The 13,156-nt window shown below is 52.4% G+C and overlaps 1 protein-coding gene across 1 annotated transcript in view; it reads right to left on the bottom strand.

Annotated features, from left to right (window-relative positions):
* RASGRF1 (Ras protein specific guanine nucleotide releasing factor 1) overlaps nucleotides 1-13,156 on the bottom strand; it is a gene marked incomplete at its 5' end in the record, with an annotated part of 154,420 nt that overhangs the window by 25,934 nt on the left and 115,330 nt on the right. Inside the window, 3 exons of the mRNA XM_089663098.1 lie at nucleotides 93-177; nucleotides 2,642-2,745; nucleotides 12,352-12,412. Coding sequence (XP_089519224.1) covers nucleotides 93-177; nucleotides 2,642-2,745; nucleotides 12,352-12,412 — 250 coding nt within the window. The remainder of the gene's footprint in view (nucleotides 1-92; nucleotides 178-2,641; nucleotides 2,746-12,351; nucleotides 12,413-13,156) is intronic.

Genomic DNA, 13,156 nt, shown 5'->3' with positions numbered 1-13,156 from the left:
ATCTCCAAGGAGTCCTGTGGAAGATCTTTAAAGCGAACCTGTCACCATCAAGAACTACGATGTTGATTTTGTTCCACCAAACAATGACTTACATTGTTGAAGTGTGTGCTTGTGCTCACGATATACGGTGTTCTATCGATCTTGTCATCTTTCATCCACCCCTGACCGAAAAACTCCCTGCAGAAAAAAAAATAAGTTATAGTTACCTATCAGATATTCAGAGTAACGTCACCCTACCACACAAATATACGCCCCTCTCCCGCCCGTATGGAAGAAAAATATATTTGACATTTTTTTATATGTTAAAATAAATCTGAAGAATATATTTAAAAAATATATATTTTTAAAAATAAATTCTTCAGATTTTTTTGAAGAACATTCGCTGTGGACCAGTTTGCCCAGAACAAATGTACACGCAGATTCATGGATGAACGGCTACGCAAATTTTTTTTTTAATTATTAGATCCCTAAAATTTTTAATTTTTCATCATTTTCTGTCTCTGTGACAATGATCACCAGGTAAGACAGAAAGGACGATTCTACCCAGCCGGGTCACAAAAATAAAACGTCACAGGGGTATTTAACCCTATAATATCCAAAACTACAAAGAAAAAAAGCTTTTGCTTTATATCCACTTTAACTACATCAAATAAAAATCAATCACTGTAGTTTCCATGCAAAGAATAATCACGCAGCAAAAAGTAGTCACATGATATCAGACTTTCTTTTTTTTTTTACTGTACGTGTGGCAGCAAAAGGGTGGGCTTTAATGCCGGCACAGCACATATACACTATATTACCAAAAGTATTGCCCCTCCCCCTCCCAATCATGTGATTCAGGTGTTCCAATCCCCTCCATATCATGTGATTCAGGTGTTCCAATCCCCTCCCAATCATTTGATTCAGGTGTTCAATCCCCTCCCAATCATGTGATTCAGGTGTTCCAATCCCCTCCATATCATGTGATTCAGGTGTTCCAATCCCCTCCATGGACACAGGTGTATACAATCAAGCCCCTAGGCATGCAGACGGCATTTACAAACATTGGTGAAAGAATGGGTCGCTCTCAGGAGCTCAGTGACTCCAAGCGTGGTCCCGTGATAGGTGGCCACCTGGGCAATAAGTCCATCCGTGACATTTCCTGGCTACTAAATATTCCACGCTCAACTGTTAGTGGGATTATAACAAAGTGGAAGCCACTGGGAACAACAGCCACTCAGCCACCAAGTGGTAGGCCACGTCACATGACAGGGCGGGGTCAGCGCATGCTGAAGGGCACAGTGCGCAGAAGTCGCCAACTGTCTGCAGAGTCAATAGCTAAAGTCTTCCAGACTTGGTGTGGCCTTCAGATGAGCCCAACAACAGTGCGTAGAGAGCTTCATGGAATGGGTTTCCATGGCCGAGCAGCTGCATCCAAGCCTTCCATCACCAAGTGCAATGCAAAGCATCGGATGCCGTGGTGTAAAGCACGCCGCCACTGGACTCTAGAGCATGGAGATGTGTTCTCTGGAGTGACCAATCATGCTTTTCTGTCTGGCAATCCGATGGACGGGTCTGGGTTTGGCGGTGGCCAGGAGAACGGTACTTGCCTGACTGCATTGTGCCAAGTGAAGAGTTTGGTGGAGGGGAAATTATGGTGTGGGGTTGTTTTTCAGGGGTTGGACTTGGCCTCCTAGTTCCAGTGAAGGGAACTCTTAAGGCGACATTTTGGACAATTGCATGCTCCCAACTTTGTGGGAAGAGTTTGGGGATGGCCCCTTCCTGTTCCAACATGACTGCCCACCAGTGCACAAAGCAAGGTCCATAAAGACATGGAGGAGCCAGTTTGGGGTGGAGGAACTTGACTGTCCTGCACAGAGTCCTGACCTCAACCCCATAGAACACCTTTGGGATGAATTAGAGCGGAGACTGTGAGCCAGGCCCCCTCCCCCAACATCAGTGCCTGACCTGACAAATGTGCTTCTGGAAGAAGGGTCCAACCTTCCCATAGACACCCTCCTAAACCTTGTGGACGGCCTTCCCAGAAGAGTTGAAGCTGTTATAGCTGCAAAGGGCGAGGCCAACTCAATATTGAACCCTACGGACTAAGACTGGGGGGCCATTAAAGGTCATGTATGTGGAAAGGGCGGGGCCAACTCAATATTGAACCCTACGGACTAAGACTGGGGGGCCATTAAAGGTCATGTGCGTGGAAAGGGCGGGGCCAACTCAATATTGAACCCTACGGACTAAGACTGGGGGGCCATTAAAGGTCATGTGTGTGGGAAGGGCGGGGCCAACTCAATATTGAACCCTACGGACTAAGACTGGGGGGCCATTAAAGGTCATGTATGGGGAAAGGCCGGCCGCCCAATACTTTGGGAAATATAATCTATGTGTTGCTTGGCGGTAGGTGTTTATGTGCTCACAGCACAGAGACTGAACCCATCGGTAGCCAAAGAGTGGGGTCACATGATCACAGATCCTTCCCCTCCCGGGCACTCAGAACTATTTGGGGACACTGGGGTAGGCTGGGAGGGGTTAAAAAACACATTGTAATTGAAAGCTGTAAAAAGGTTCTATTGTGTATTAATAGAGGGAGCTGCGCTGTGGTACAAGTGGGTTGTGTGGATCACCACAGGCCACACTGGGAGAGACTTACTCATAGGGAATCTTCCGGAAGATCAGATGGTCCAATAATGTCAGCTGTTCTGCGATCTCCAGAGCAGAGAGAGATTCAAAGGGTTCCAATGGAGTCCCCAAAGCCTGCATAAAGCACAATCATAAGACGATGTTCAAGTCTACAACACCAGAGTCCAAATCTCTCATTCATCTAATAAATAAACATAAGGAAAAAAAATGAATTCCTATTGCAGGAGGTGCACTAAGTAAAATTTTGGGCATCCCCTGCAACAGGAATTTCAGTTTTGGTGATATACTACCCAGGGGTTAAATACTAAAGGAATGCAGACACTTCAGCTTTCCTCGCTTTCCTCATCAGAACACTAAACGTTCGCCAGGTGATTGTAATGCACCAGATCCTCCCATTCAGAATCAGTCTGGTGAAACAAACAGCTATTTCTTCAGAGCAACAAAAGGTAGGAATCTGCTACAAAGATTGTTAAAATCCCTGCAATGTGCACAGATCACCTGGAGGGGATGGATTTTTTTTTCCTCAACAAAAGTGGAGTTACTCTTCCCACACAGATTTATAATAGCAATTAATGAACTACTTCAAATAATGTCGTTTTATTTGGAAGGCAGAAAAACATCTACTTCTTCCCCGATTTCAGTACATGTCTGCTTTCTAGATTTCTTAGTATATACCCACATGGAAGAAATATATTTGAAATACTACAATTTTGGTCGTATTCAATATATTTCAATCCATACACATATAGATATATAGCAAGCTGAAATGCATTTCTTATATATTAAAAAATAAATGAAAAATATTTTTAAAAATATATAATTAATACCGTATTTTCCGGCGTATAAGACGACCCCCTACTTTTCCTGCTAAAATACAGGGTTTGAGCTATACTCGCCGTATAAGACTACCCCTCTTCCAACGCACACCAAATAAAAATGAAAAAACATCAGATTTGATTTCAATATGGTATGCTATTTCAGTATGGTATTCCAATGATGGGGTGCTATTCCTCCCACTGACACCAATGATGGGGTGCTATTCCTCCCACTGACACCAATGATGGGGTGCTATTCCTCCCACTGACACCAATGATGGGGCACTATTTCATCCACTGACACCAATGATGGGGCACTATTCCTCCAACTGATACCAATGATGGGACACTATTCCTCCCACTGACACCAATGATGGTGCCCCATCATTAGTGTCAGTGTGTGAGGAATAGTGCCCCATCATTAGTCAGTGGGAGGAATAGTGCCCCATCATTAGTCAGTGGGAGGAATAGTGCCCCATCATTGGTGTCAGTGGGAAGAATCGTGCCCCATCATTGGTGTCAGTGGGAGGAATAGTGTCCCATCATTAGTGTCAGTGGGAGGAATAGTGCTCCATCATTGGTGTCAGTGGGAGGAATAGTGGCCCATCATTGGTATCAGTGGGAGGAATAGTGCCCCATCGTTGGTATCAGTGGGAGGAATAGTGCCCCATCATTGGTATCAGTGGGAGGAATAGTGCCCCATCGTTGGTGTCAGTGGGAGGAATAGTGGCCCATCATTGGTATCAGTGGGAGGAATAGTGGCCCATCATTGGTATCAGTGGGAGGAATAGCACCCCATAATTGGTATCAGTGGGAGGAATAGCGCTCTATCATTGGTGTCAGTGGGAGGAATAGTACCCCATCATTGGTGTCAGTGGGAGGAATAGCGCCCCATCATTGGTATCAGTGGGAGGAATAGCGCCCCATCATTGGTATCAGTGGCAGGAATTGCGCCCCATCGTTGGTGTCAGTGGGAGGAATTGCGCCCCATCGTTGGTGTTAGTGGGAGGAAATGCGCCCCATCGTTGTTATCAGTGGGGAGAATAGTGCCCCATCGTTGGTGTCAGTGGGGAGAATAGTGCCCCATCGTTGGTGTCAGTGGGGAGAATAGTGCCCCATCGTTGGTGTCAGTGGGGAGGAGGAATAGTGCCCCATCGTTGGTGTCAGTAGGGGAGGAATAGTGCCCCATCGTTGGTATCAGTGGGAGGAATAGTGCCCCATCGTTGGTATCAGTGGGAGGAATAGTGCCCCATCGTTGGTATCAGTGGGAGGAATAGTGCCCCATCGTTGGTGTCAGTGGGAGGAATAGTGCCCCATCGTTGGTGTCAGTGGGAGGAATAGTGCCCCATCACTGGTGTCAGTGGGAGGAATAGTGCCCCATCATTGGTGTCAGTGGGAGGAATAGTGCCCCATCATTGGTGTCAGTGGGAGGAATAGTGCCCCATCATTGGCATTAGTGGGAAGAATAGTGTCCCATCATTGGTGTCAGTGGGAGGAATAGTGCCCCATCATTGGTGTCAGTGGGAGGAATAGTGCCCCATCATTGGTATCAGTGGGAGGAATAGTGCCCCATCATTGGTATCAGTGGGAGGAATAGTGCCCCATCATTGGTGTCAGTGGGAGGAATAGTGCCCCATCATTGGTGTCAGTGGGAGGAATAGTGCCCCATCATTGGTATCAGTGGGGAGGAGGAATAGTGCCCCATCATTGGTATCAGTGGGGAGAACAGTGCCTCATCGTTGGTGTCAGTGGAGGAGGAACAGTGCCTCATCGTTGGTGTCAGTGGAGGAGGAATAGTGCCTCATCGTTGGTGTCAGTGGGAGAGGAGCGGCTGCTCCTTCCAGTTCGGCCGCTCGATTTTTGCGGGGCCGTTCGTCTCCGCCTCCTCGCCGGTGATTGGTCGCCTGTGTGCCTTTCCAGTGCTGGCGCCCAATCACCGGTGAGGAGGCGGAGCCCAGCGGCCGCGTGACCATCGAGCGGCCGAACTGAAAGAAGGATCAGCCGCGCTTCCTGGACCGGATCGTCGTGGGACCGGAGCCAGGTAAGGTACAGCAGCCCCTCTGCCCACCCCTGTACTTGGTGTCCGTTGGAGGAGGAGGGGGGGCGGCGCCGCGCCACCCCTCGAAAAAGTGCCGCCCTGACACCGGCTCGCACCGGCGTATAAGACGACCCCCGACTTTTCAGAAGATTTTCAGTCGTTGAAAAGTCGTCTTATACGCCGGAAAATACGGTGTATTCTTCAGATTTTTTTAACATATAAAAAAGTCATTTTAACATATATTTGTAAATGCATTCCAAAAATGTAGATTAAATGTATTTTTAAAGACACAGTATATTTGTATTAAATAAATAAAATGTATTTTTAAAAATATTTATCATATATTTTGTAATAAAAACGCATTTCAACATACAGCTGCTGGCACAGGAGAGGAAGGCCGCAGCCAACGTTATCCAGCAAGACAGTTACATGGAATTTATTGTAAATCTATACGTAGGCATGAGATCCTGTACAGAATTTATATATATACACACTGCATGTTGAAATGCGTTTTTATTACAAAATATATGAAAAATATTTTTAAAAATACATTTCAAATATTTTGTATGTCTTTAAAAATACAAATCTACATTTTTGGAATACATTTACAAATATTTTTAAAAATATATTTATATAAAAAAATATATTCCTCAGATTATTTTTTTCACATATAAAAAAGTCATTTTAACATATATTTTTATATATATTTGTATATGCATTCCAAAAATGTAGATTTGTATTTTTAAAGACATATACAGTGTATTTGAAATGTATTTTTAAACATATTTTTCATAAATTTTGTAATAAAAACGCATTTCAACATGCAGTGTGTATATATATATATATATATGTGTATTTATTGAAATATATATATTGAATATGTCCAAAATTGTAGTATTTCAAATATATGGCAATATATTTGGGAAGAATATTTTAAAAATAAATTTCATATATAGATTTCTTCCATGTGGGTATATACTAAGAAATACAGAAAGCAGACATGTACTGAAATCACATGTGATCTGCAGAGGAATGCGGTGCAGTTCCTGTGCGAATTACATGCGATATACCGCACTGCATATATGTGAACCCGGGCTTACTGTGTGCTGTGTGTGTGCTTTACACTGTAAGCACACTGCTTTGTATGGCTCTGCTATGTACAGCCATGCAAAGCAGTGTGCAGGAGCTGACAGGGGAGAGATCTGTATTGTTTACATACAGTTCTCTCCCCCGTCGATAACACTTGGAGATCACCAGGTGCCGGCCAGTACCTGGTGATTGACAGCCGAGGCCACAAGCCCCCTACCTGGAAATGCAATTTCCAGGTAGGGGAAATACCTGGAAATTGCAGAGAGCGGATATAGCGAATGCAGGGTCCGGGGAGAGCGGATATAGCGAATGCGGGGTCCGGGGAGAGCGGATATAGCGAATGCGGGGTCCGGGGAGAGCGGATATAGCGAATGCGGGGTCCGGGGAGAGCGGATATAGCGAATGCGGGGTCCGGGGAGAGCGGATATAGCGAATGCGGGGTCCGGGGAGAGCGGATATAGAGAATGCGGGGTCCGGGGAGAGCGGATATAGCGAATGCGGGGTCCGGGGAGAGCGGATATAGCGAATGCGGGGTCCGGGGAGAGCAGATATAGCGAATGCGGGGTCCGGGGAGAGCGGATATAGAGAATGCGGGGTCCGGGGAGAGCGGATATAGCGAATGCGGGGTCCGGGGAGAGCGGATATAGTGAATGCGGGGTCCGGGGAGAGCGGATATAGTGAATGCGGGGTCCGCGGAGAGCGGATATAGCGAATGCGGGGTCCGGGGAGAGCGTATATAGCGAATGCGGGGTCCGCGGAGAGCGGATATAGCGAATGCGGGGACGGGGAGAGCGGATATAGCGAATGCGGGGTCCGGGGAGAGCGGATATAGCGAATGCGGGGTCCGGGGAGAGCGGATATAGTTAATGCGGGGTCCGGGGAGAGCGGATATAGCGAATGCGGGGTCCGGGGAGAGCGGATATAGCGAATGCGGGGTCCGGGGAGAGCGGATATAGCGAATGCGGGGTCCGGGGAGAGCGGATATAGCGAATGCGGGGTCCGGGGAGAGCGGATATAGCGAATGCGGGGTCCGGGGAGAGCGGATATAGCGAATGCGGGGTCCGGGGAGAGCGGATATAGCGAATGCGGGGTCCGGGGAGAGCGGATATAGCGAATGCGGGGTCCGCGGAGAGCGGATATAGCGAATGCGGGGACGGGGAGAGCGGATATAGCGAATGCGGGGTCCGGGGAGAGCGGATATAGCGAATGCGGGGTCCGGGGAGAGCGGATATAGGGAATGCGGGGCCCGGGGAGAGCGGATATAGGGAATGCGGGGTGCGGGGGAGAGCGGATATAGAAAATGCGGGGTCCGGGGAGAGCGGATATAGGGAACGCGGGGTCCGGGGAGAGCGGATATAGTGAATGCGGGGTCCGGGGAGAGCGGATATAGTTAATGCGGGGTCCGGGGAGAGCGGATATAGTGAATGCGGGGTCCGGGGAGAGCGGATATAGCGAATGCGGGGTCCGGGGAGAGCGGATATAGCGAATGCGGGGTCCGGGGAGAGCGGATATAGTGATTGCGGGGTCCGCGGAGAGCGGATATAGCGAATGCGGGGTCCGCGGAGAGCGGATATAGCGAATGCGGGGACGGGGAGAGCGGATATAGCGAATGCGGGGTCCGGGGAGAGCGGATATAGCGAATGCGGGGTCCGGGGAGAGCGGATATAGTTAATGCGGGGTCCGGGGAGAGCGGATATAGCGAATGCGGGGTCCGGGGAGAGCGGATATAGCGAATGCGGGGTCCGGGGAGAGCGGATATAGAGAATGCGGGGTCCGGGGAGAGCGGATATAGCGTATGCGGGGTCCACGGAGAGCGGATATAGCGAATGCGGGGTCCGGGGAGAGCGGATATAGCGAATGCGGGGTCCGCGGAGAGCGGATATAGCGAATGCGGGGACGGGGAGAGCGGATATAGCGAATGCGGGGTCCGGGGAGAGCGGATATAGCGAATGCGGGGTCCGGGGAGAGCGGATATAGGGAATGCGGGGCCCGGGGAGAGCGGATATAGGGAATGCGGGGTGCGGGGGAGAGCGGATATAGAAAATGCGGGGTCCGGGGAGAGCGGATATAGTGAAGGCGGGGTCCGGGGAGAGCGGATATAGCGAATGCGGGGTCCGGGGAGAGCGGATATAGTGAATGCGGGGTCCGGGGAGACCGGATATAGTGAATGCGGGGTCCGGGGAGACCGGATATAGTGAATGCGGGGTCCGGGGAGAGCGGATATAGTGAATGCGGGGTCCGGGGAGAGCGGATATAGTGAATGCGGGGTCCGGGGAGAGCGGATATAGCGAATGCAGGGTCCGGGGAGAGCGGATATAGCGAATGCGGGGTCCGGGGAGAGCGGATATAGCGAATGCGGGGTCCGGGGAGAGCGGATATAGCGAATGCGGGGTCCGGGGAGAGCGGATATAGCGAATGCGGGGTCCGGGGAGAGCGGATATAGAGAATGCGGGGTCCGGGGAGAGCGGATATAGAGAATGCGGGGTCCGGGGAGAGCGGATATAGCGAATGCGGGGTCCGGGGAGAGCGGATATAGCGAATGCGGGGTCCGGGGAGAGCGGATATAGCGAATGCGGGGTCCGGGGAGAGCGGATATAGCGAATGCGGGGTCCGGGGAGAGCGGATATAGCGAATGCGGGGTCCGGGGAGAGCGGATATAGCGAATGCGGGGTCCGGGGAGAGCGGATATAGTGAATGCGGGGTCCGCGGAGAGCGGATATAGCGAATGCGGGGTCCGGGGAGAGCGTATATAGCGAATGCGGGGTCCGCGGAGAGCGGATATAGCGAATGCGGGGACGGGGAGAGCGGATATAGCGAATGCGGGGTCCGGGGAGAGCGGATATAGCGAATGCGGGGTCCGGGGAGAGCGGATATAGTTAATGCGGGGTCCGGGGAGAGCGGATATAGCGAATGCGGGGTCCGGGGAGAGCGGATATAGCGAATGCGGGGTCCGGGGAGAGCGGATATAGCGAATGCGGGGTCCGGGGAGAGCGGATATAGCGAATGCGGGGTCCGGGGAGAGCGGATATAGCGAATGCGGGGTCCGGGGAGAGCGGATATAGCGAATGCGGGGTCCGGGGAGAGCGGATATAGCGAATGCGGGGTCCGCGGAGAGCGGATATAGCGAATGCGGGGACGGGGAGAGCGGATATAGCGAATGCGGGGTCCGGGGAGAGCGGATATAGCGAATGCGGGGTCCGGGGAGAGCGGATATAGGGAATGCGGGGCCCGGGGAGAGCGGATATAGGGAATGCGGGGTGCGGGGGAGAGCGGATATAGAAAATGCGGGGTCCGGGGAGAGCGGATATAGGGAACGCGGGGTCCGGGGAGAGCGGATATAGTGAATGCGGGGTCCGGGGAGAGCGGATATAGTTAATGCGGGGTCCGGGGAGAGCGGATATAGTGAATGCGGGGTCCGGGGAGAGCGGATATAGCGAATGCGGGGTCCGGGGAGAGCGGATATAGCGAATGCGGGGTCCGGGGAGAGCGGATATAGTGATTGCGGGGTCCGCGGAGAGCGGATATAGCGAATGCGGGGTCCGCGGAGAGCGGATATAGCGAATGCGGGGACGGGGAGAGCGGATATAGCGAATGCGGGGTCCGGGGAGAGCGGATATAGCGAATGCGGGGTCCGGGGAGAGCGGATATAGTTAATGCGGGGTCCGGGGAGAGCGGATATAGCGAATGCGGGGTCCGGGGAGAGCGGATATAGCGAATGCGGGGTCCGGGGAGAGCGGATATAGAGAATGCGGGGTCCGGGGAGAGCGGATATAGCGTATGCGGGGTCCACGGAGAGCGGATATAGCGAATGCGGGGTCCGGGGAGAGCGGATATAGCGTATGCGGGGTCCACGGAGAGCGGATATAGCGAATGCGGGGTCCGGGGAGAGCGGATATAGCGAATGCGGGGTCCGCGGAGAGCGGATATAGCGAATGCGGGGACGGGGAGAGCGGATATAGCGAATGCGGGGTCCGGGGAGAGCGGATATAGCGAATGCGGGGTCCGGGGAGAGCGGATATAGGGAATGCGGGGCCCGGGGAGAGCGGATATAGGGAATGCGGGGTGCGGGGGAGAGCGGATATAGAAAATGCGGGGTCCGGGGAGAGCGGATATAGTGAAGGCGGGGTCCGGGGAGAGCGGATATAGCGAATGCGGGGTCCGGGGAGAGCGGATATAGTTAATGCGAGGTCCGGGGAGAGCGGATATAGTGAATGCGGGGTCCGGGGAGACCGGATATAGTGAATGCGGGGTCCGGGGAGACCGGATATAGTGAATGCGGGGTCCGGGGAGAGCGGATATAGTGAATGCGGGGTCCGGGGAGAGCGGATATAGTGAATGCGGGGTCCGGGGAGAGCGGATATAGTGAATGCAGGGTCCGGGGAGAGCGGATATAGCGAATGCGGGGTCCGGGGAGAGCGGATATAGCGAATGCGGGGTCCGGGGAGAGCGGATATAGCGAATGCGGGGTCCGGGGAGAGCGGATATAGCGAATGCGGGGTCCGGGGAGAGCGGATATAGAGAATGCGGGGTCCGGGGAGAGCGGATATAGAGAATGCGGGGTCCGGGGAGAGCGGATATAGCGAATGCGGGGTCCGGGGAGAGCGGATATAGCGAATGCGGGGTCCGGGGAGAGCGGATATAGCGAATGCGGGGTCCGCGGAGAGCGGATATAGCGAATGCGGGGTCCGGGGAGAGCGTATATAGCGAATGCGGGGTCCGCGGAGAGCGGATATAGCGAATGCGGGGACGGGGAGAGCGGATATAGCGAATGCGGGGTCCGGGGAGAGCGGATATAGCGAATGCGGGGTCCGGGGAGAGCGGATATAGGGAATGCGGGGCCCGGGGAGAGCGGATATAGGGAATGCGGGGTGCGGGGAGAGCGGATATAGTGAATGCGGGGTCCGGGGAGAGCGGATATAGTGAAGGCGGGGTCCGGGGAGAGCGGATATAGCGAATGCGGGGTCCGGGGAGAGCGGATATAGTGAATGCGGGGTCCGGGGAGAGCGGATATAGTGAATGCGGGGTCCGGGGAGAGCGGATATAGTGAATGCAGGGTCCGGGGAGAGCGGATATAGTGAATGCGGGGTCCGGGGAGAGCGGATATAGTGAATGCGGGGTCCGGGGAGAGCGGATATAGTGAATGCGGGGTCCGGGGAGAGCGGATATAGTGAATGCGGGGTCCGGGGAGAGCGGATATAGCGAATGCGGGGTCCGGGGAGAGCGGATATAGGGAATGCGGGGCCCGGGGAGAGCGGATATAGGGAATGCGGGGTGCGGGGAGAGCGGATATAGTGAATGCGGGGTCCGGGGAGAGCGGATATAGTGAAGGCGGGGTCCGGGGAGAGCGGATATAGCGAATGCGGGGTCCGGGGAGAGCGGATATAGTGAATGCGGGGTCCGGGGAGAGCGGATATAGTGAATGCGGGGTCCGGGGAGAGCGGATATAGTGAATGCGGGGTCCGGGGAGAGCGGATATAGTGAATGCGGGGTCCGGGGAGAGCGGATATAGTGAATGCGGGGTCCGGGGAGAGCGGATATAGTGAATGCGGGGTCCGGGGAGAGCGGATATAGTGAATGCGGGGTCCGGGGAGAGCGGATATAGTGAATGCGGGGTCCGGGGAGAGCGGATATAGTGAATGCAGGGTCCGGGGTTTAGGGACACTAAGCTTTTTTTGTTTTTATTTGTTTTGTTTGTTTATTTTGTTTCTGTGTAAAATCCAAGTCAGGAGATTTGTTATCTCTGTGTGAGGACCGGAATGACTTACGGGCACCACTTACCGTATGCTCAATCTCTTCTAGGGTGACCTGGCTGTCCCCGGGATCCTCCTGTGTCAATGTGCTGAAGACAGAAAGTATTATTAATAAGAATAGATATTCCCCGTCACTGTGACCCGCACACACACACAATATATACTGTATACAATCATTCTCAATACGATGAAGACGTCCAGGAGACAAAGTAGTATAATCCAGCCACAGATCCTCTAATGTAAGGGTCTCCCCATAACGGCCCGTGGGCCACATCCGGCCCCCAATAAAATTTTTTCAGGTCCTCAGCAACTGTTTGTTGGCTGGCTGGCAGTGGATGTGACATGGATGTAAGGGGGACTCTATGGGGCATTCCTGATTGTAAAGGAGGACTCTACAGGACACAAATGGATGTAAGTGGGACTCTGCTAGGCAATCCTGGATGTAAGAGGGACTCTGATGGGAACTAAAACTTGAGGCACCTTAAAGCAGAACTAAGGAGCAACACAAACCAAAAGGCTCTTTAAATCACTTTTAATCTCCGAGGTTTGAGCGGCAGACCACTCTCCTCTCATGCTCTGAGCAGTGCACGGCCCCCACCTCCCCCCCATCTCTACCCCTGTAGGACCCCCCTTTTTTCTTTTTTCCCTTTATACGCCCCTTAGCCTTTCTAGCTGTGGCCATCTTGAGTGAGGACAGTCAATTCATGCAGCATTTCATTACTGGAATCCATCTGCCCTTAGCTCAGGCATGCAGGCAGGAGGGTGTGCTTAGCTGAGAAAGCCCCTCCTCCCTCCTGAAGACTCCTGGGATGTATGACATCATTTTGTCCTAG

Source organism: Staurois parvus, unplaced genomic scaffold, assembly GCF_062004578.1.
Source record: "Staurois parvus isolate SC_StPar_1 unplaced genomic scaffold, SC_StPar_1.0 ptg001625l, whole genome shotgun sequence".
In the NCBI taxonomy this organism is placed as follows: Eukaryota; Metazoa; Chordata; class Amphibia; order Anura; family Ranidae; genus Staurois; species Staurois parvus.
This window is presented reverse-complemented; position numbering and strand designations above follow the sequence as displayed.